At 40.9% G+C, this 23,323-nt stretch overlaps 1 protein-coding gene across 1 annotated transcript in view; it reads right to left on the bottom strand.

Annotated features, from left to right (window-relative positions):
- Nucleotides 1-23,323, bottom strand: part of Vwa8 (von Willebrand factor A domain containing 8) — a 309,886-nt gene that overhangs the window by 256,562 nt on the left and 30,001 nt on the right. Inside the window, exons 3-4 of the mRNA XM_051160869.1 lie at nucleotides 4,849-4,979; nucleotides 1,834-1,944 (exon numbers count right to left, since the gene is read on the bottom strand). Of these exons, the coding sequence (XP_051016826.1) occupies nucleotides 1,834-1,944; nucleotides 4,849-4,979 (242 nt within the window). The remainder of the gene's footprint in view (nucleotides 1-1,833; nucleotides 1,945-4,848; nucleotides 4,980-23,323) is intronic.

Here is a 23,323-nt window from a genome sequence, read left to right as displayed (position 1 = left end):
AAGAAACACACATTCATCTCAGCCCGGACTTCCAATCCCACATGTGTAGCTGTGGGATTGTAAAACCTTCAGGATGATGTCAATGTGCACAGATGCGCAGGCGCATCTCTTCCATCACAAATGAACCGTATACTCTCTTACAACCTCTTTCCACTCACACTCTGGACTTCTGTTAGTATAGACTGACGTCCCCACCTTGTGCTGTGCATGCACATGTGTGCACTGGGACTTGAACCCAGGCCCTCGTACCTGCCAGGCAACGACTCTTTCATGAAGCTGCACCCCAGCATCATTTCATTCTTTTTAGTAGCTACAGAGTATAGTACTTACAATGGTTTCTTTCATTAAGCGCTTCAATATGCACCATTACAGTGTTCACTTAGTTTTCATTTTGGAAATACTACAACTAATATCATTGAACGTCGTTATTTGTGAATACATTTGTGTAGGAGACCTGGCAGTCTCTGTGCTCACAGACATGTGCTGGGGAACCTGGAATGTTAAGCACACAGGGCTGTTCCTTCAGGAGAAGGAATGCAAAGCCCTTTCTCTGCCCAAAGGGCAGGAACAGATGTGCTTTCTAGCCTGCTGACTTTTATGCACTCCGCATGGAGATTTTCAAGAACCTGACCCTCCTCCAGACCTTTCGTGTTCTTCTCCATCAATCTGTAGAACCCATCTTAATGGAGGGTGTCACGGGTACTTTCCAAAGAGCTCCAGTGTGGTCATGTCTGCTATGTATTTAGCTTACTCCGTTCCTCGGACATTTAGGTGCTTTGTTGTGCATACAGGATGGACATAGTCATCACAAGAATAGTTCTCACCAGATCGTGCTGTGTTTAAATATGCCGAAATAAAAACTCAGGATCAGATGTCTGAAGTTTGAACCAACATTGGCTACTAGAGTTGTATCGCGCTTCTTGTTTGTCACAACTTGTCTCTCGGCTGACCCTGAAGGTCACAGAGACCCCTCACACATTTGGAGGAAAAAGAATGCTGGAAATTTAACTGTTGAATCTAAATATTATGCAGAATTTCTGGGTTTGTTTTGTTTTGTTTTTGAGAGACAGTATTAAATTATCTAGACCTGCATCAACTTCTGCTGTCTTCACTAGCAAAGCCATTCACTCATCTCTTCTTCCTTATTAACAGTGGACGTCAGTGAATTCTTTAAAGTGAAATGTTTTCTTTTATCTTGCAGTATTTGTAAATAAGGAAGTCAAGTATATCCCCATGAACTCAATGGTCACTACAAATATTTTCTGTATAACTGTTTATAGTCCTCACTCTATATACTATGAGGCATTTGAAAAAACATTTACTCACTGATGCAGTATGTTTTAAGAAATAATATGCTTCCTTATAATATTCATAAAACTTTATTTAGTTAATTATCAATTTCTAAGCCATTCCTCCACCCCCTGTCCCACCCCCCGCAAAAAGCTATAATACCTGAAAGTATTTCACTTTATGTGCTTTAATCCACATTTTCCTAACTCACCATTAGATTGAAAATGCTCTTGCTACCATGCTAGGGAAGCACCCATATCCAAGCAGCCATAATACCTTTTCCTTAGAAAATGAAATTTCTGTAAGCACGCTGCGAGCAGCAACTGTAAGGCACTTGAGCACCACTCACTTCCTCTGAGTTTCTCCTTTAGAGCTGGACCAAGACATTTCCAAGAACAGGGGCATCAAAGCTTGAATCAATCTGTCTAGGATGAACACACAACGCCTGTCTTTCACCGACACATGACACACTCTCTTTCTATTTTAAGTCAATTTCACACAGCCCTGGAGTAGTCAGTCACGGCCTGGAGGGAAAGAGCTTGCCTGGTCAATGTAGAAAGCTGTGCCAGCTCGGATCTCCCGGCGCTGTTTGAGGTCACTTTCGGTGGTGTCCCTTGACAGGGCAATGTATTCCACCTCTCGTTTGGTCAGTTCCTGTAGAACACAGAGCAAAGTTATTCTAGAGCTAAAGTCAACATACCAACCTACAATTTAGAACAACATGTTCAACACAGCCACTGCCTAGAGAAAAGCACTATAACTGTAATTATGGATTCAAAATATGATGAGTCTTTGAGAAAAATTCAATAAATTGTATACTAAAACAGCACATGCCAGGAATGGTGGCACACATCTATAACCTAGTACTTGGGAGGCAAAAGTAGGTGGATCTTTGTGAATTCAAGGCCAGTCTGATCTACATAGCAAGTTTGAGGCCAGCCAGGGCTACATAGGAGCTACTGTCTCAAAACTTCCCCTTCAAAACAAAAACAAAACACACACACACATATAAATGCATACATGCACACATACATACACACATGTGTAATATACATATGCACACATAAACGTATTTGCTCACAGACAGGCACACACATACAAGCACACACACTGTACTCACACACATCCATAGAGCTTCACTTTTATTGTACTCCATCCTATTACTTAAGTAAAAAGAATCAAAATTGAATCCTTCTAACCTCAATTTATCTTTTTTAAAAAGTGTGGTTTCAATTCATTTACTCCATTGACCAAGGCTTAGCAACTGAACACTGTATCACTGTTAGATACTTTACCAAGTGTGAAACAAAGAATAAAAACCAACAGCTGACCAAGAGAAAGAGGAGGAGGAGGAGGAAGCTAAAAAAGGCAGAGAAGAAATAACTATTTGGTTTCCCCAAAAAACCTTAAGGGAAAAGCTGGGACATCCAAAAGCCCTAACATCTCAAAACAGTTTACCTTCCCATAAAATCATTTTGCCCTACTCTAACAGCTACGTACCTTACCCTCGCTTTAATAATGATGACCTAAGAACAGTGACAGTCTCCAATCAAATAAGGGGTATAACAGACTTTCACTAATCATAAAAATTAATTTACTTAAGGATAAAGAAAAAAGTTGGTAGACAATGTCATTACTGGAGAAGGAGATTTTTACAGGGGATTATGTTTCCACGCAACTTATTGCTGTCCTATTTGGATGAACAATGCTTTATCATCAGTCAGTCCTTTTAAATGTCTTCGTTCCAGATTGCTATAGTTTCAAGTATAATGAAAAAGAGGCCAAAGTTTTAAATAGAGAAGATGCACAATCATAAAGATGTGATAATTTCAAATGATGTTTTCACAAACATTCATCAACTGTCTGTCTGTGAAAGGTAATTCTGGAATATGTAATTCTCTCCTTTTAGCAGATACCTACTTCTTGCTTTTAGAACACATCACTAATAATGCCACATCTGCTTCCTTAATTGGCTGAATGTCCCCTTCCTCCCTGAAAACTTTTTTCATTCACAATGACTGCCAATACTATATATGCCTTTTGTATTTTTATTTATTTATTTAGTTAGTTAGTTAGTTAGTTAGTTTTTCAAAACAAGTTTTTCTGTATAGCCCTGGTTGTCCTGGAACTCGCTCTCTAGGTCAGGTTAACCTCAAACTCAGAGATGCTCCTGTCTCTGCCTTCTGAGTCCTGGGTTGAAAGAAGTGCACCTCCATGCCTGGCCCCCTTATTATCAAAGAGTACCACAGTTTAATCTTGAGATGCACACTGAGGACAATGTTATCACTCTCCTCACTCTTGACAGCCTCCTTCTTCATGACTTTATGAAAAAAAGAAGTGAACAAGCTCCCATACAGCACCAGAAGAAGGCAGCAGACATCAGCCTACAACCACCGTTAGTATGAGTTAAATATCACAGACAAGTATCAAATTATCTATTTTTTTTTTTTAAAGCTTCAGCAAGTTTGCCTGCAAAACATTATCTACCTAGGACAATATCAAGTGAAGGTTCTTATATCCAGTGACAACAGTGTTCACGGCAGTCTGCAAGGTGGCAAGGTGGTACTGAGTCTCCACAAGTGTACTTAAATGGCAGGGTAGTACTGAGTCTCCACAAGTGTACTTAAATGCCAGGGTAGTACTGAGTCTCCACAAGTGTACTTAAATGCCAGGGTAGTATTGAGTTTTTATATATATTTGGCTACCTCAGATCTATTTTATTATTTAAACTTTAGTCATAGTAGTCATGTGGCTCCCCATGTGTAGACTTGCACTGCATTTTTTAACCAAATCCCTATGATCTCCAAGCCGCTTTCGTTCCACAATCCTAACAACTTCGAAGCCTGGCCAAAACCAAAATCTCAGTGAGCTATCACTTCATCTGAGGCCATTCTTGCCTGGATCAGTAGAGCAATGCTTATTAATTCTGCAGCATAACAGAAAGGCCTTGTAAACGTCCACATTGATATTGAGATCTGAAGATTTCAATGACTTAATAACAGTTCTCAAAGAACTAGAATTATTCAAGAGAACACCATGTTAAAGAGGTAAAGAGTGGGTTTCAAGCCAACTGTCTAATTTTTCTAGCTAGATAAAGATTGAGTGGGTTATTCAATCTCTGTTCATTTGTTTTCTCATCTCTTTAAACAGGAGGAAAAGCACTATGTAGCTAAAAACTACAGGACTTCGAACCATCAGCGGAACTGGTTGGGTCTCTAAGTCGTGGGCCTGAGCTAAGGAAAAGTTCACTGAGTAACAGAAAGGCGGGACTTAGGGGCGGGGCAGAGGTGGCAGAGTTCACAGCTAACGCTAGGCACTTACTGTTCACTGCCTGGATTTACAGTTCTTTTCCACTACAAGCGGAAAACAAGCACGCGCAGGGGCTTCCCGAGCAACATCTGCCGAGGCCTGTATAAACTAGGCGTGGCCTAGGGGTAGTGCGTATCCTAATACAGCTAATTCTGATGTTTTTCTAATAAATTCTTTACTTTCATTTATTTTATCACATATTTTATCAAAGCTAAGGCCCTTCGGAAGTGACAAGAACTGGCTGCTCACCAAGTACTGCATAGCAAGAGAGCGCCGAAGAGGCCCAGGAGGTCCTATGAGAAAGACGTCTTGCCCCAGCAGGTCCTTCTGCATTATCCACCGCAGGTGCTGGACCACGGACTGAGCTGGGGACTCTGAAACTTTAAGAAGAAGAAAGACAGTGAGATACAAATGTAACTGTTATAGCATTACTACAAACTATATAACCCAAATAATGTAAACTATGTACTGAATATATGCATTTGAGGCCCGGCATGGTAGCGCACGCCTTTAATCCCAGCACTCAGGAGGCAGAGGCAGGTGGATCTCTGTGAGTTCGAGGACAGCCTGGTCTACAAAGTGAGTCTAGAACAGCCAGGGCTACACATAGAAACCCTGTCTCAAAACACCAAAGAAGAAAATTTTTTAAAAATGCATTTGATTAGAATAGATGAGATAGAGAGACAGACAGACAGACAGACAGACAGACAGACATAGGTACATAGAGTATAAATAGCTGGCAAACATTCAGTTTCATATTAAAATTACTATCAATGATAAAACAGAAAAAGTATCATATATCCTACATTTCAAACTAGGATATATGGGATAATCATCTGTAGGTATCCTTAAAGAAATAAAAATGCTTTTTATGGAAGAGTGAGGAGTTAGTGTCATTATTTTATCACAGTTTCAATGCCTACCCTTTTTGTTCCAAAGAGAGACATGGCCGAATGATCCCAGACAACTAAGGATCATTACAAACATTAAAAAAAAAAGTATGTTTTTGTCCCGGCACCATGTACTTTTTCCACTGCTGTTGCTCTGTTGTACATCTCGAGATCAGGGATGCAGATACCTTTGGAGGACATTTTATTGTTTCCACTTGACTTATCTATTCTAAGATTGTTCTTGTGGTTTTCCATGTAAAGTTGAGAATGGTTCTATAAAAGTCTGTAAACAACTGTGTTGCTAATTTAATGGGAACAGCATTGAATCTGTAGTTTGTTTTCAGGAAATTGTCCAGTTTTACTACATTAATCCTACTGATCCTTGCTCATGGAGGATCTTCTCTTGTACTGACATACTCTTCAGTTTCTTTCTTCAGAGACTTGAAGTCTTTCCCTTGTTTGGTTAGAGTTAAACCAATCTCAAATGCCAATGGATGGAAGACCCCAAAGGAATCTATAATTCATATCTACTCTTTTCTACACCACTTGTTACATGAGCTTTTCCTAGGAAGATGTAAACAAATGCAGAACAAACAGACCAAAAGAATAAATCTGTCCAAGTGTAGTTTGGTGAACTAATGATTCTATTGGCCTTACTTACTGGAGGACGGATGTCAAGTTACTTACAGGAGTATGAAGGAGAGGGGAGGGGAAGAGAGGGGAAAGGATGGGAGGGGAGGGAAAGGAAGGAGAGGAGAGGTAGTAAAGTCTTAATGGCATTCTTCCAAACAACAGGGAAGACAGAGGAGAATGGATAAATGCACATAACAGTTGTGTAACAACAAAAATTAATAAACTATCATAAAAGGTTGAAGATTCTTAACATGAAAACTTTTTTAAACTTTCTGAGTGCCCAAGTCACACCACAGCAGTAAATTCCACACCCAACCTCATATAACAAGTCATTGTCAAAATGCAAAGGCCATGAAAAAAATCACTCGAAACTATCTTCAAGCTGTATGCATATGGAGTATATAAAACATAAATGACCAGGGGCTAGAGAGATGACTCAGCAGTTAAGAGAACTGGTTGCTCTTCCAAAGGTCCTGAGTTCAATTCCCACCAACCACATGGTGGCTCATAACCATCTATAATGAGATAATAAATAAATATATCTTTTTTTAAAAAACTAGATGAACTTCGTGCTTAGGCCTGGATCTCACTCCCAAGGTATCTTTCTTATAATACAAGCAAACAGTCAAAAACACTTTTAAGTGAAATTCACTTGATGGTTATTTCCAAACAATATACCAAACCTTAAAGATATGTAATTAAGTGGAAAAAATAATCACATACATTGTATTGGTAATGTTCAAACCATTAGCAAATGAGTTCCTTAGAAAAGTATACATATGAGCTGGGTACGATAGCACGTAGCACGCACCTCCCAGATTAGGAAAGCAGAGGCAGGTGGATCTCTGCATTCAAGGCCAGCCTGGTCTACTAAGCAAGTCCAGGACAGCCAGGGCTACACAAAGAAACCCTGTCTTGAAAAACTAAATTTAAAAAAAGAGAGAGATACATACACATGTAATAAAATGGTACTTAAAACAGCAAAAAGGAAGAAAATTATATTATTAAGATAACTGGGTATCTGGGAGTGAGAAATGAGATAGACCAGACAGTCCTGTGAACAGCATCAACAGCAATGGTGACGCTCTAGTTCTCTGCCAATATCACACAAATGTGTAGTGCATTTTGATTTTCTCACACCCTGGACCTTGTTGTAGCTCCTTCCCACCCCTGCTAATGCCCATCCTCCCTACAGGTCCCTTTCCCACATTCATATCATGTTTTGTTTTGTTTTGTTTTGTGAACCAATGAATTCAAATGAAACCATATATTTGACCATGACTATGGAACTACCTAATGCAAAAGGATTCTTTTGCCACCCAGAATCCTTCAGTAGCTAGTAGTTGAGCAGGGAAGGTGTAATAGCTATTCTTGGTTGTCAACTTGACTACATAACTAACTAAAATCCCAAAATTGGGCACAATTGTGAGGGATTTTTGCTTAATTTGAAGTGGGAAGTTCTACTTCTAATCCTGATTTTTGAAGTAGGAAGACTTACCTTTAATCCAGATCTTGAGTCTGGAAGACAAACCTTGAACCAAGCCTTCGGGGCTGGGAAAGCCCACCTTAACCTGTGCCACACCCACTCAGGATGCTATGTAAGACTGTGGAGGAAGGGAACTTCTGCACTTTGCCTGCTGTTCTCACTGACAGCAAGTGCATTCCCTCTCTAGCACTAGAGCCTACTTCTTCAGGATTCCAGTGCACACTGAAGATCAACTGAGACATCCTGCCTTATGGACTGAGTAACTATGGAATTCTTGCACTTTCCATTCATAGCCACCATTGTTGGATTAGCTAGACCAGACTGTAAGCCATTCTAATAAATCATATATATGTATATTTATATATGAGATATATATTATATATGTATATGTGAAATATACATTAAACAAAGTCTTTTGCATGTACTAAATACTCCATTTTTTAAGTTTTTGTTGAATCACTCAATGAGGTCATGGAAGAATTCAAAGACCTAAGTAATAATTAGCTAAGATTAAACTTATACCACATATCACACACACACAGACACACACACAGACACACACACACCCTGCCATTTACATTCATAGACAAACACACAGCCCAACATCACTAAGGAAGGCTCACCCTAAAGAAGCTAACAGCTAACTGCTAAGAAATACAACTTTCTGACACCCTTTATCTTGACAGTAAATCAAGGGAAAGGGTCTGTGCAGTTTGGTTAGTTTATCATGTCAACAGAGCCATGCTAAATCGTCTTATTATTTTCCCAAAGCAAATGTCCCTATGTCTGAAAACCAAGACTCTGCCCACATACAGGTGCTGGCTTCTCTCTGGTTCTTACAAGTCCTCTAGGATATGCATGGAGGCATTCCTCACTCCAAGGTGTTACAATGGTATGTAGGCTTCTAAAATGACAGTGCACAGACATATCATGTATCTGTGGTATTAGGTTTATATGAGGATGGAGAGGAACAAGTGGGACGCAGAAGAATGTCTTGGGGAAAACAACAGTGATGACCTGGCTTAAAACATGACTCCTCACTCATCCATAAATGTGATGTCTCCATCTAATTCCTCCCCTAAGAGCTCAAGGAACCCCACGGAAGGAAAGTGGAAAGAATATAAGAGCCAGAGGGCATGGAGTACAGCAAGAAAGCAAGGCCCTCTAAATCAACATGAATGAAACTCATATGAACTCACAGAGACTCAAGGAGCGTGCACAGGGCCTGCAACGGTCCACACCAGGTCCTCTATATTTATGTGATGGATTCCAGTTTAATGTATTTGTGGGACTCCTGAGTATGTGAATGAGTGAGGTTTTGGTTCTTGTGCCTTCTTTTGGGTTCTTTTTCCTCTGTTGGTTTGATTTGTCTAATCATGTGATGATAGTTCTTGTTTTATCATAGTATATTTTATTTTGCTATTTTTTGAAAGAAGGAAGGAAGGAAAGAAGAAAGAAAACATAGCCACTCAGGTAAGAGTTAACAAATGAACTGTAATTCATACCTGCTTGGAGAAAAACAAATCAGTTTTCTCCAATAGGATGATACAGGGTATATAATCGATTGCAGGGCAGGTCTCATGTTCAGGAATAGTTAAAGAAAATAAAAAAGGAAGAAAAAGAGGGAAAGGAGGGAGGGAGGGAGAGACAGGGAGAGGGACAGACAGACAGACAGACAGACATGGTTCCTGCTGAGGATGTAGCTCAGGGGTAGCGAACTGTGTAGCCTGTATGAGACTGTGGGTTCCTCCCCCAGCACCACACCTAAACAAACAACAAAAATGGGTATAATGACCTGTAATCCATCTTATATAGTTATAATCTATTTTCAATGACTTGACTTTAGGACTACATACATTTCAGGTAACAAACAAATAGGGTTTACCCCTTACAAGTTGTCATTTTAAACAAGTACTGAAGTTTAGGAATAATTTATGTATCTTTTTCTTTAAAAACAACAACAACTATATTTGAGTAGAATCAAAGCTGTATACCAATGCCACCCCCCACCTCTCTTTGGTTTTTTGAAACAGGGTTTCTCTATGTAGAGCTAGCTGACCTAGACTTGCTTGGTAGGCCAGGCTGGCCTCCAACTCACAGAGATCCATCTGCCTTCGCCTCTCTTAATTAAGAAGAAAGGCATGAATGTATTTAAGCTAGAGCTTTAGGAATTGCATATAGTCCTGTAAGTGCTTATGGGAGTATCTTCCACGTCAGCACGATACTTGTGTGTTGAGAGTCACTGACTTGAGAGGTAACTAACAATCTCAGCGACATCTTCATTTGCCCTTGGACTTCAGTGGTTCTTGACACTGACCATGCTGCCATCACCTGTGCTGGCAAGAGAGCATTTGGAAATGCTTCACGCTGCTGCAAGGTTTTGGGGAGTGAGGGGTGATTTGAGACACTATCACAGTGATGCTAACTGAATGTCCAAGACAGTCCGTCCTGCCCATGAGACCAATGACACTCTTACTGAGAATGATTACACACACACACACACACACACACATGTATATATATACATATAGATAGATAGAAATGTATGTATGACGTGTGTGTCAGTACTTAAGCACTGTTAATGAGCACTGTCTATCTAATTAATCACAATTAAGCCCTGAGATATATTTCTCTCAGTCTCCCTGACCCCTGACCTTCTACAGGATGAAACCACTAGGGAGAAAGTTACTAGTGACTATGTTTTTCCACAGTCTTGTGATTACAGTAGACTTGAGACTGGGGTCTCATCACTCACCTCATCCTAAGCCGTTTCTAAACCTAGTGCCTGACTGTTAGTCCACGGTACATCTCCAAGACATGTTTCTATGCTTTTGTCTTTCCCCTAACAATACTACTTTTAATGGGGCTTGGTGTGGTATCTCCAACACTTGGAAAATGAGGCAGGAAGATGAGGTAAAAGTTACAAGAGCTAAAAATAATCTGACCTCCTTAGTTAATTCAATGCCAGCACAGTCAGTGTCAAGAGCCACTAGAGTCCAAGAGCAAATGAAAGTGTTGATGAGATTGCCAATTACCTCTCAAGCCAGTGACCCTCAACACACAAGCATGGTGCTGACATGGAAGACACTCCCATAAGGACTCACAAGAGTATATGCCATTCCCAGGGTCCTACTTTTTGTGGTGTGAAACTGTCAAAATGTGTAAGTAATAAGGGTGCAATTCATTGCTTGACTATCATGTGCCAAATAAATACACAAGTAATTTTTCTTTACTCCATCTCATTTAGATTCACAAGCAGCAGGTAGCATTGTGTAAGGTCAGATCTGAGCCATGTTGTCTGGGTTCAGATCCCAATTCTGGTATTTGTTAGCTGTGTAACCTTAATCAAATCATATAAGCTCCCTGGATTGAGTGTTGCTGCCTATTTAATGGATGTAATTATACTTACAGAGTTGTGAGAATTAAATTAAGCACACAGATTGAGGGTTCATAAAGTAAATGCTAAGCAAGTTCTTCCTCTAATCACAATTAGAGAGTTGCACCACTTGCATAAGGTTGGTTAAGTCAGAGCCAAATTAGACTTGTTGTTCAAGTCCAAAGCTTGCAGCTCAGTCATCACGTCTCACATACCCTGCCAGAAGCTTTTTTGACATTTGTTTGTTTGTTTATATTTACTTGTTTATTCACATGTGGGGGGCACACATGTGGAGGTGAGAGGCCAGCTTGCATCAGTAGGTTCTCTGCTTCCATTATGTAGGTTCACAGGCTCAACCTTAGGTTGCCAGGATCAGCAGAGAGCACTTTTCCCCTGAGCCTTCTCACCAGCTCCCTCCAACAGCTTTTTGACACTCTAAGGCTCAAGATTTCCTCGTCCACAGGGTTACATTAAATTTAGCATTTACATCTAATGTACTCTGGCCATTAGTCCTGTTTCTGTTATAGTTTATGACATTAATGATATGTTCCATCCTTTATTAGAATTTGAAAGTCACTGTTATTTCTGTACATTATATTTCCTTCTCCATATTTTTAGTTCAGCACATTCTTAACAGCACTTCCACGTTTAGCTGGTTGGGAGCTGCATTATCCTACAGAAAGCGAGTACTCCGCAGTGCTCTGTGGTGCCTGTGGTGTATTTCACATCAATGCTTCAGACATGCAGTATTTTTAGGACAGCCTCAAGAAAGCATGAGTCATACTTAAAAGCATGCCAGAAATAGAAGCAAGATTTAAGACTGCACATTATGAACATCTGTAAAATAAACTGCCAAACTGCCATGCAAAACACAATATAAACAAGGCCTATGATAGGAGAAACCCCTAGCTTTGACTTCAGGCACAAGATGCCACTACCTTCCAGGAGTCCATTCAGAATAACCCAGTGTCAAAGCCGGGCGTGGTGGTGCACGCCTTTAATCCCAGCACTCGGGAGGTAGAGGCAGGTGGATTGCTGTGAGTTTGAGGCCAGCCTGGTCTGCAAAGCAAGTCCAGGACAGCCAAGATAATATAGAGAAACTCTGTCTTGAAAAACAAAAAAACAAAAAAAAGAATAGCCCAGTGTCAAAACAGTATCACATGACTTCCTCTATAGTCCAGGCTGCCCTCTCTATCTGTAAAGATAAAACATCTGGGTGATACTGAGTTACATTTCTAACTAAAGTCTTAGCCAATACTTTTCTTAAAAAACTTAACTACTTTTGGCAATTTTTGTTGTCATATTCAAGAGCTTTAAACTAATTTTATTAGGGCACTATAAATTACAAATTTTCTCCCCAAGTAGATGCCAATTTGTCCTCTATGTGAAGACTTAAAATTAAAATTAAGCATAGTTAAAATTCTCTGATAACAATTTCTTGATAACTCTTGACTTTTTTTTCTTTCTTATTTCTCTTTTTGTTTTGTTTTTGGTTTGGTTTGGTTTTGGTTTGGTTTTGGTTTGGTTTTTTTGTTTTGTTTTGTTTTTGGTATTCTAGGAAACAATATACTGTAATGAAAAGAAAAAGCATTTGGAGCCAAACAAACTAGTTGTGGCTATTCATCCAGGCCTTGGCAGGCACTTGGATCATTTTGGGTCTAAGTTTTCTCATTTTCCAAAGAAAGTTAGTATTTGACAGACATGGCCACTATGGGCTACCAAAATACCTTGTTCAGTCCCAGTCAGTGAAGCCCAGTGTGCCTCACCTGCAAAGCCCCCTCCCTGCTGTGAGCCTGGACAGCAGGTACACAGTATAGACTGGTGGATACACATGGGCTGGGCCAAGAGTCCACTCTGAAGAAATCACAGAGAACGGGGCACAGAACTTACCACAGCCTGTCCTCAGATCCTGTGTTAGTATTTTCCAGTGATGTACCATTAAGCTCACCACACGCACCCCATGAAAATTGTGCAGAGGTGTTGAAGAGATCTCTCAGCGGTTACTGCTAACCACTGAGCTCTTACAGAGGCCCAGGGTTCAGTCCCCAACAGCCACACAGTGACTAACAACCATCTGTAGCTATAGTTCTACAAGCTCTGACACCCTTTCTGACCTTCATAGGGGCCAGGCATACATGGAGGACACACACACACATACACACACACACACACACACACACACACACACACACACACACTCAGGCAAAACACTCATTCATTAGTCAGAAAGACATAAATCCAGGCCTACCAGGAGTCCAATCTTTCTCCAATATATCTAGAAATTGTAAAGGAAGTACAAAGAACCTCCTCACTGCAACTGTCTACTCTACCAAAATGTCACCTACCCACTTGTGTCAATCTGTTCATGGAGGTAGTGATATCAAAAGAGAAGGCATGGAGTTAGGGGACACAAAACAATGTGTCCAAAGCCCAAGTCCTCATTACTTACAACATAGCCTATGTGGCTAAATGAGTAAACTAAAATCCCACACACGGCACTGTTTGCTAAGGACCTGTTATACCCCGAGCATCAAGAATACAAATATGAGGATAACAAGGCCCTTAAAAATGTCAAAGAGAAACAATGCATATATTTCAGAGGTGACCTTCATTCACATTGCATTAAGGCATCTCTCTGAATGGCAGTGAGCTAAATGCTAACAGACTCTGGTATTATCAATGCTCCCGTCTAAAGGTGTAAAAATTGCTCCCCAGTAATCTCTGATTAATAAGGAAGCTGAAGAGCCTATGACTGGACAAAGGAGACAGAAGAAGATGGGACATCCATTCTCAGTCTGAAAGAGGAAGGAAGGGAGGGAGGAGGAGGGAGAGAGGGAGGGAGGGAGGGAGGGAGACAGAGAAGGCGGAGAGAAGGAGAAGGTCCAGGGCGAGGTGGAGGAGGTTGCCATGGGGGAGTCACCATGAGGACTAAGATGGAGCAGGAGCAGCAGACAAGGACAGACTAGAGGACTGGTAACAAGGCACATGGCTGGAAGTGGGCCAGGCTAGCATAGATGGGTTAGAATGGATGAGAATCTGCCCAGCTGTAGTGCTTTAAAGCTTATTATAAATACAAGGTCTCCATCTCATTATTTAGGAGCTAGAGCGGGAGTAGAAAAAAATGAGTTCAACAGCACATAAAGCCTGCGCTGATGAGTCTTCACCCAGTATAGCTGGAACCAAAACTAGACGGAAACTGCAACACTGACAAGAGTGTCTGGCACAGATGAGGTTTTTCTTAGAATTAGAAAAATCCATCAACATAGATTAAGTAAACTACAACTTATGCATAGACAATAAATAAATGTCATACTGTACATGTTTTGGAAGGGGCACATAATCACTAGAATTTGCATAGAAATACAAAGAGGGGACATCCCTGGAACCTTGAAAGGCAACAGGGGAAAGTGTGATTTCTCAGTATATGTCTTCTTATGTTGATTTAACATTTGCACCATATAAGTAAATTCTATTAAAAAGTTGTTTTAAAATCAAGCTTTAGAAAATATTTGATATAAGAACATCTTCATAACATTTTACTTTCTGGATATGGGCACAAAATAGTATGTACAGTATATGTTCTTTTTTCCTTTCCTTTTGTATTTTTAGCAGGTATACAAAATAATGGCTTTCGTTTATAACATCTTCCTGCATGTGTAGCATTGCCCACACCCGGCTGTCTTCCCCTCTCCTTCCTCCCTCCTCTTCCCTATCCTCTTTCTCCAGCCATGCGGTCCCCTTCTGCTTTCTTATCACATCCATGTGTACACAGGAATATAAAAATCAAGGTTCTTACATGAGAAAGACAGCGCTGTTGGAATCGATAGCGCTGATGCAGAAACAGACTGTGGTCCAGTACAACACAATAAAGAGCACAGAAATAAATGCAAACACACACAGAGGGAGGGGTGCCAGGAAGACATGTCTGGGGAGGATCTTTTCAACAAGTGATCCTGGAATGAAACTGGAGCTTCATCTCACAGCCTATACAAAAACCAATCAAAACTAATAAAGGGCCTAAGCCCAAAAAGTTCTAGAGAAGAACGTGGAGGGAACCTCATGGCCATTGGCCTTGGCAATCACTTTTGGGGTGTCACGCTAAAGCTCAGGGTACAAAATCAAAAATAAATTAATAGGACTATATCAAAGTAAACATTTCTAAATGGAAAAAAACTTAAAACATAACAGAGTGAAAAGGCAAGCCGCAGAGTAAGAAAATGCACAGGGTGTATGAGCATACTCATAAACATATGAATGAGATATATGAGAATAAGGAGCTAATGTCCAAAATTTATAATAAAAAATACATTTCTACTTTTAACCATTGAAAAACAAGTGTTCTGATTGAAACACAGAAAAAACAAAAACAAAAACAAAAAAACAGCTAAGCACCAATAAGCCTACAATCCCATAATCCCAGCTAAAGCCTTTCCAAAATCCTCAAAAACAGTTATAACTTCACATGTCCATCCACAGGTGGACAAGTCTTGATACACCTACACAACCGAATAATACTGAAAAGAGCGGGGGCATGGGGACTGCTGAGACACGGCAGATTGCAGAAGTAATTATACTACACTATATAGGTAAGAAAAAATGCAGTATGGCTCTTTATACAAAACTCTAGACAACCTAAAAGTCACAAAAAAACTGAAGCCTTTGCGAGTCGCAGATTTACCTGATCACAGTGATCTTGCTTATACGCACACCAACCGTGACAAATCATACCCCTCAAAGATATAAATGTGCTCTACTATGCCTAGTAATATCATCTTAAAATATGGGATTAACACTCAGTAAAATATTCTCAGTGCTCACAGTCAGCTTTCTTGGTCTTCTGTGTTGACTGTATTCATTTTTGTAACAGTAACAGAAAGTTTTGTTACTTTTTAAAAATAATCTGTACTATACAATAATAACAGCTACACTACATGGGAAGAATGGCGAGTCATCAAAAAAGCAGCAATAGCAGGTGACACATCAGAATATTTTCATCATAATTTAAAATTCAACTTCAATTAAGAACCCATCCCCTTAAGTCCTTATCTGTAAGGAGTTAACAATTTGCTCCTGACATCTTTGTCTCAGTGTCATATTCAGAAAAAAAAAACCACCAAAAACATAAAATAAAGAGAAGGAATCACCTTTAGTTATACACAGACCTCAGAAGAACCAAAAAGCTTCAAATCTTGCTTTAAGAAAAAAAAAAAAAACAAATTATTTAAACATAAAGTGTAAATTTTCCTATGATTCAGATTACAGAAAATGCATTCAAGATGTGTTATGTAGCATTCTTTAATAAAATCTTTATTTGAAACCTGGAGCTTTTATTATCTGTGGGAAAAATTACAAGTCTATGAATGAACATGGTGGGGCATACCTATAATCCTGGCACTCAAGAGGCTAAGGCAGGGGGATCCTGTGCTACAGGTCAACCTAGGCTACTTGACACACCCTGTCTTAAAGAGAAATATGGGCTTACAACAATAACCACGCCTCAAGTGTGAAAGTTTGCTCTCTGTTCTATCGACTCTTCCATCCCCAGTCCCTCTCTTACACCAAAGTCCTGCAAGTAAAACTAAGTTAGGAGCACTCCAAAGATGGCTCAGAGGTTAAGGGCACTGACTGCTACTCCAGAGATCCTGAGTTCAATTCCCAGCAACCACATGGTAGCTCACAACCATCTATATAATGTGATCTGACGCCCTCTTCTGGCCTGCAGGTGTACATGCAGGCAGAGCACTGTATACATGATAATAAATAAATAATAAATCTTTAAATAAATAAATAAATAAATAAAAGAAGGTCTTTACATTAAAAACATCTGGTTTTTCTGGCCAGTAATGGTACACACCTTTAACCTCAGCACTCAGGAGGCAGAGGCAGGCAGATCTCTGTGAGTTGGAGGCCAGCCTGGTCTACAGAAAAATCTAGGGCAGCCAAGGCAACACAGAGAAACCTTGTCTTGAAAAAACAAAAAACAAAGAGAAATTGGTTTTATCTGCTCTATGTTGCTTTTCAATGGGCACCCTTTTGATTAACAGTAACTCCATGGAGTTTCTCCATATTCACACATGTAAATCTATTTTTTTTTCTTTCTTAAAGCTGTGTATGACTCCATAATATGCTTATGTAATAATTATTTCAATATTCCTCTATTGGTGGACTCAGATTGTTTCTCATTTTTGTTCCTACCCAAAACTCTAAAATCCTGAAATATATATGTGTAACACACATGCACGCGCACACACTTTTAGATGTAGTGGGTTTTCCTTGGTGAACAGAGCCCTCCACAGTACAAACTAAAGATACATACTCTGAGGGCTGGAGAAATGGCTTAGCAGTTAAGAGTACTAGCTGCTCTTCCAGAGACCAAGTCCCAGAACCCACATGGCAGCTCAAAACTGTCTGTAACTCCAGGTCCAGGGATCCAACACCTTCATACAGACATACATGCAGACAAAACACCAATGCATATGAAATAAAAATAAGTAAATCATTTTTAAAGATACATACTGTGTGTGTGTGTGTGTGCTGCATGCATTGAGGGGCTTGCTAATGTATTCCGGGCTGGCCTCAAACTCTTTTTTTTTTTCCCTTAGTGCTAGGGATTGAATCTAGGGCCTCGCATACTGTACACTCTCTACCACTGACCTGTAACATCAATGCTCCTTTTTGAAATCAGTGCTTTCATTCGTTCCTTGAGGATTGTATACAGTGGGTTTTGATCAAATTCATCCTTACTTCACCCTCCTATCTCCTCCTAGATGCACCTTCCTTCCATCTCTTCTTAATTGTGTGGTTTTTTTCTTTTAAATAATTATCCACCAAGTTCATATCTTCGTGGGCATGAGGCTGTCCACTGAACCATGGCTGACTTGCCACAAGCCTTGAAGGAAAGTGACAGTTTCTACCCTAGAAGCTATCAACTGTCAAGAGAGCCTCAGGAGTTGGGATTCATGAGGCCCTGGCCTCTCACCCCTCCACACTAGGGGGTTCACTAGCTTAATCTTCCACAGCTACTGTGAGTTCATGAGTCTACCAGTTCTGTCAGGTCCAGAAGACACTGGTTTTTCTTTTCAATACATTTTAATTAAAATAGAATCACATCACTTTGCCTTCCCTTTCCTCCCTCCAACCCTCTCATGAGCCATCACTCTTAAGCTGATGTTTTGATTAGTACTGTTAATAGCATATGTGTGTGCACAAATACATAAATACAACCTGCTGAATCTTTTTTATTGTTGCTGTTTGTGTGTATATGGTTTCAATTCTGAGCACTTTGTATTGGGTAATCAATAACAGGATCTCTGGAAGATAAGAGGCTTTCTCCCTCTGCCAGCAATCACTAGTTTCCTACAGTTCTTTGTATAGTTGTGGGAGCCCACAAAATTCTCCCCCTTCTATGGTAGCATGTTTATTGATATTGGAATTGTCTCAGTCTTATTTAGGTGGCCATTGCTGGGAGACTGTTGCAGACCTCCTGGCATTCTGGCTCTTACAGTCTTTCTGCCTCCGCATCCCTCATGTTCCCTGAGCCAGGGATACAGGAGCTGTGATGTAGATTCGGGCTAGGCTCCCCACGATCTACTGATCTCTGCACTGTGGCCACTGTGGCTTTCTGTGCAGGTCTCTCTCTGATAAGGGATGACAGCTACACTCAGCTGCGGTATAAGCATAAGATGCTGAACGGGACTGGGAATTACGCTGGTCTAGTAAGACAACCATACTAAGTTCTTTTATGAAGTCCATGACCTCAGTAGCTCCAGAAAGCTGGCTCCGTTTCTGGTACCTAGATTTTCCTCCTGTTGAGAGGCCCAAGGTCCAATTAGATGGCCGCTGGTTACCACTAGCATGTGAGTGTCCCTTACTTCACTTTTATGAATATCTTGCCATGCTGGTCACCGTTGTGACTCATGGGTGTTGCAACTAGGTAGGGCTATTAGTTACTCCCTTCTCTTGGCAGCCTGTATAGTCTTTTCTGATATCATGGAGGGGAGACTACAGGAAGAAAGCTTTCAGGTTAGATCCAGCTTGAATTATCTGAGTCTTATTTCTTATTATCTGAGTGTTGCAAAAGACACTGTTGCTCTGACCTCTGGCCCTCACGATCTTTCTGCCCCTCTTCTACATTGGCCCCTGAGCGTCGGGGTGAAGTGATGTAGACATCCCATTTGTGGCTGAGCATCCCACTGATGCTTATTCACAGCACTGTGACGGCTTGCTGAGCTTCCGCACTAACCACCATGAAATAATCATCCACCATGAAGTAATCCTCTGACAAGCTCTAAGGGCTGTACTAATCTAACAAACCCCTTAACGTTTTCTTTCGATGCAAGTTGAAATAAATTTCCCAGACTGTCTTTGAAGTTGTTCTGCTGGCCAGGCAGGACTTGAACTTGGAACTCTCATGCCTCAGCTCCTCATGCCTAAGGTTACAAGCCCGCATCATCGGGCCTCGCTTGGACTCAAACTCTTAGTCCTAGCTCTGCCTCCCAAACAACTTAATGACAGGCGTGTAGCATCATACTCAGCTGGCTTTTCAGCTCGAATGGTGAGAACAGATACCACTCTTGATCTGAGGGGCAATCTCTTTTACTCTAATAGCAGCTGTCATCTCACTCTCTTGCAAAGTCACAGGAACTGATACTTCTGCCAGCGATATGATAAGAATGCCATTTCCTAGACACTCTGTACCTGACATGACAGCTTTCAACTCTGGCCAAGGTGATATATGAAAGCTGTCACCTTACAAGGAAACTTGCAGCTCACAGCCGGTCAGAGCTAGAACACTGTCTACACACCTACTGGCCATTTACTCCTCTTCCGTGTTACACCTACTGAAATCCTTAGCTTACTTTCTATTGGTCACATGGTTTTTCTCACCAATTTGTAGGAATGTCTGTGTGCTGAGTATGTAATCCTCTTTCACATATATGCACTTTAAGTATCTTTAAATTAAGGGTTTACTATTTGAGTTCATTCTCATTTAAACATGGTCATTAACCATGGCCAAATTGCCAGGAAGATCCAGAGGAACCAATTAATCTATTGCATAGCCAAAAACAGTACATCTAAGGCAGAGAGCACTGAGACATGTTGGTCGAACAGTCCAACATGTCAGGAGGAACAGGTTCAGATATATTATGAATAGCTGACTCTAGTTGACAGTGTATTAAGTCTTAGCTGGGGTTTCTGCTGCTGGGATGAAGCTCCATGGCCAAAAGTGACTTGGACAAAAAAGGGCTATTTAGTTTACATATCCCATTGTGGAAAACCAAGGCAGGAACTCAAACTGTGTGGGAACCTGGAAGCAGGAGCTGACGCACAGGAAGAGTGCTGAGAACAGTGCTGCTGACTGGCTTGCCCTCATGGCTTGCTCAGCCTGTTTTCCAGGGATGGCACCATCCACGATGGGCTAGGACCACGCAAATCAAACACTAATTAAGAAGATGCCCTACAAGTCCACCTAGAGCCCCATCATAGGAAGGCAATCTTTCAATTCTCAACTGAAGCTCCCTCCTCTCAGATACTCCAGTTTGTGTCTCAAAAAACAAACAAACAAACTAGTTATAAGCTAGGCAGCACAGCACCATATATTTGAAAATGTCCACGAAAGTATATTTTAAATATTCTCACTAAAAAATGTATATGAGGTAATGGACATATTAATTAAACTTAATCATTCCCCAATACACTCAAAGATAAGATATATGTTGAATAGCATACCATTTCAATTTATTAATTAAAAATACAGTAATAATTTTGATTTTACAGTATGATGAAAGTCTAAAAGGCAATAAAACCTATTAAGTGAAAACTAAGGTGATAAAATATGTCAAAAATGTAATTTGTCTTACAACATGTTTCAAAATAAGACTAAAGAAAAATTAGGCACTGGACAAAGACTTTATGACAAAATCCAAGACTTTAAAGGTTGATTTGAATCTTCCTTTTGAGGGTATATTCTCAAAATACATTTACCTAGTGGCTCAGCAGTTAAAAGCACGTATTTCTCTTCTAGAAGGACTCATGTTCAATTCCCAGCACCTATGTCAGGTGTCTCACAGCTGCCTATAACTCCAGCTCCAGGAGATTGGCTGCCTCTGGCCTCTGCAGGCACACACACACACACACACACACACACACACACACACACACTTAAAAATAAAAACAAAATAATTTTTAAATACATATAACTGGGTGTGGCGCCATATGCCTTTAATCTCATCACTTAGGAGACAGGAGGATCTGAGTTCAAGGGCAGCCTGATCTATGGACGAAGCAAGTCCCAGGCCATCCATGGCTAAACAGTGAGACTCCGTCTCAAAAATAAAATAATAATACTTTAAAAAAAACACCTCAGAGGTAATTCATAAATTCTTATGTAAGAAGAGACAACTGTGCAAGATTAAAGTAAAGCATCTGCTCCAGCCCTGGCCACAACAGCTCCTTCTTATGGAAAATGCAACTAACAGAGAAAGGTGTATGGTCAAGGTGGCAGCCTGATGGGGCTCCCATAATCACCCTTTCCAAAGGTCAAGGAACAACATGGAGGGGGAGGTTGAAAGACTGTAGAGTCTGACGATTGGAACAGGGTCATGAACTGCTGTCTTCTGGCATGACACGCTGTTGCACTCATGAACTCACAATAACTGTAGTTATTGTCCAAGGAGCTGCGTGGCAAGACTGGACTTGTCAGCATCCAGTCATGGCTGGGGGACGGTCTCTCCCTTCCTAAAAAGCTAATGGCAACCACCGATGGCTGATACGGAGGCAGAGTTGGGGTATTCAGATGTATGGCTCCTACTGGCTTGCCCTTTCTCCAGTGAGAGCTCTCCACCCTGCCCATGAGGGTGGCCCTGGGTAAACACAAACAAGGAGACGTGATAGCGGGCTTGTTGGAAGGAGGGGAGATCGACAGGAGGAAGGGGAATACCACAGGGTGGGGTGATGACTGTGACCAGAATGTATGTTATACATGTGTGAAAATGTCAAAGAATAAATTAAAAACTTAAGCAAATGAAGATGATCTTGAATAGTAGAGGGCTCGCTTCTTTTACATTTCCTCATGCTGCCTCTATTAAGAAAAGAAAGCTTAGGTCATGGTTCCCCAGAGGTCCTTGGTGTAACCTTTCTACTGTTCATTCCAAGTGGCAAATCGCCTCAATTATTGTTCTACAATATTTACATTGACACAAAAATCACATCATTTCTCCATGTTATTCTGCCATTTATGACACTGATGAATTTTTCAAAGCTTTGAATTATTTATAAACTAAAGGGGAAAAACACTCTTCAACCCTGTGATCCATTTTAAGAGCATAATGTTGTATGCAGTTCCTACAGAAAATATCTGTGCGGCCGAATTATTAGGATCAAAGTTTGGTGTGTCCAGTGACCTGAAATGACACCAATTATTACCGTCTGCGGCTGGCAACAAGATTATGCAGGAAATCAGGATGTAGCTCTGAGGAGGGTTTAAAGCTATCTCTTGAAGACCTGGTGCCTGGGGAGTACCACCTCAAAGGCTCTGGAAGAAATACTTTCTTTGATACAAAATATTCTAACTTCAAACACAAAGTATTAAAGAATGTCTTTTTAAAAAAACTGCGAACTTTAAGCCTTGAGGTTCAGTTTTCACACAAAACAGCAAAAAGGCTTCAATTACCAACTCCAGCACTCGCAGGTGAGAGGCTGGGACTCAGGGGCTGTGTGGAAGAACAACAGTAAAGGCGGGAGCTGACAAGACCTAGATAAGAAAGCACTGCCCAGCACCCCACTCCTGCCTGTGATGTGCCAGCCGCCGGGCCAGCTGCTCAACTGGGAAGGCATAGGGCATCCTGCAGTGCCCCACACTGAATACACCAACAGCTCAGATGAGAAGCCAACAGGTGACTGCAGGATGCAAGCCTGTGTTGTCTCAGGTAGGTGTGAAATGAGCAACTGCACCCTGAGAAGATAATGCTGCTTTCTTGTAGTCTGCCAACGGGATTGTAGGTTTGGGTTTGCGGATACTTGTGGTCACACCCTGGCAGTTCAGGGCTTCTGTCATTGCAGCACACTGCTTCTGAGACTTCCTGCTGTGTCCTTTCTCAATACTCTAAAACTCTGCTGAGGACAGAAATAAAAAGCACCACCACACCACTAAGTCAGCACTCCTTCTCCTCATCATTCAAACTACTTGGTTCCAAATGCATCACGCCTCCTTCTATTACAGGGTTAATATCTCTCTCTCTCTCTCTCTCTCTCTCTCTCTCTCTCTCTCTCTCTCTCTCTCTCTCTCTCTCTGTGTGTGTGTGTGTGTGTGTGTGTGTGTGTGTACATGTGCATGTACAT

This window comes from Acomys russatus, chromosome 18 (genome assembly GCF_903995435.1).
Source record: "Acomys russatus chromosome 18, mAcoRus1.1, whole genome shotgun sequence".
Lineage (NCBI taxonomy): Eukaryota > Metazoa > Chordata > Mammalia > Rodentia > Muridae > Acomys > Acomys russatus.
The sequence above is the reverse complement of the archived record's forward strand: the minus strand, read 5'-3'. Positions and strand labels throughout refer to the sequence as shown.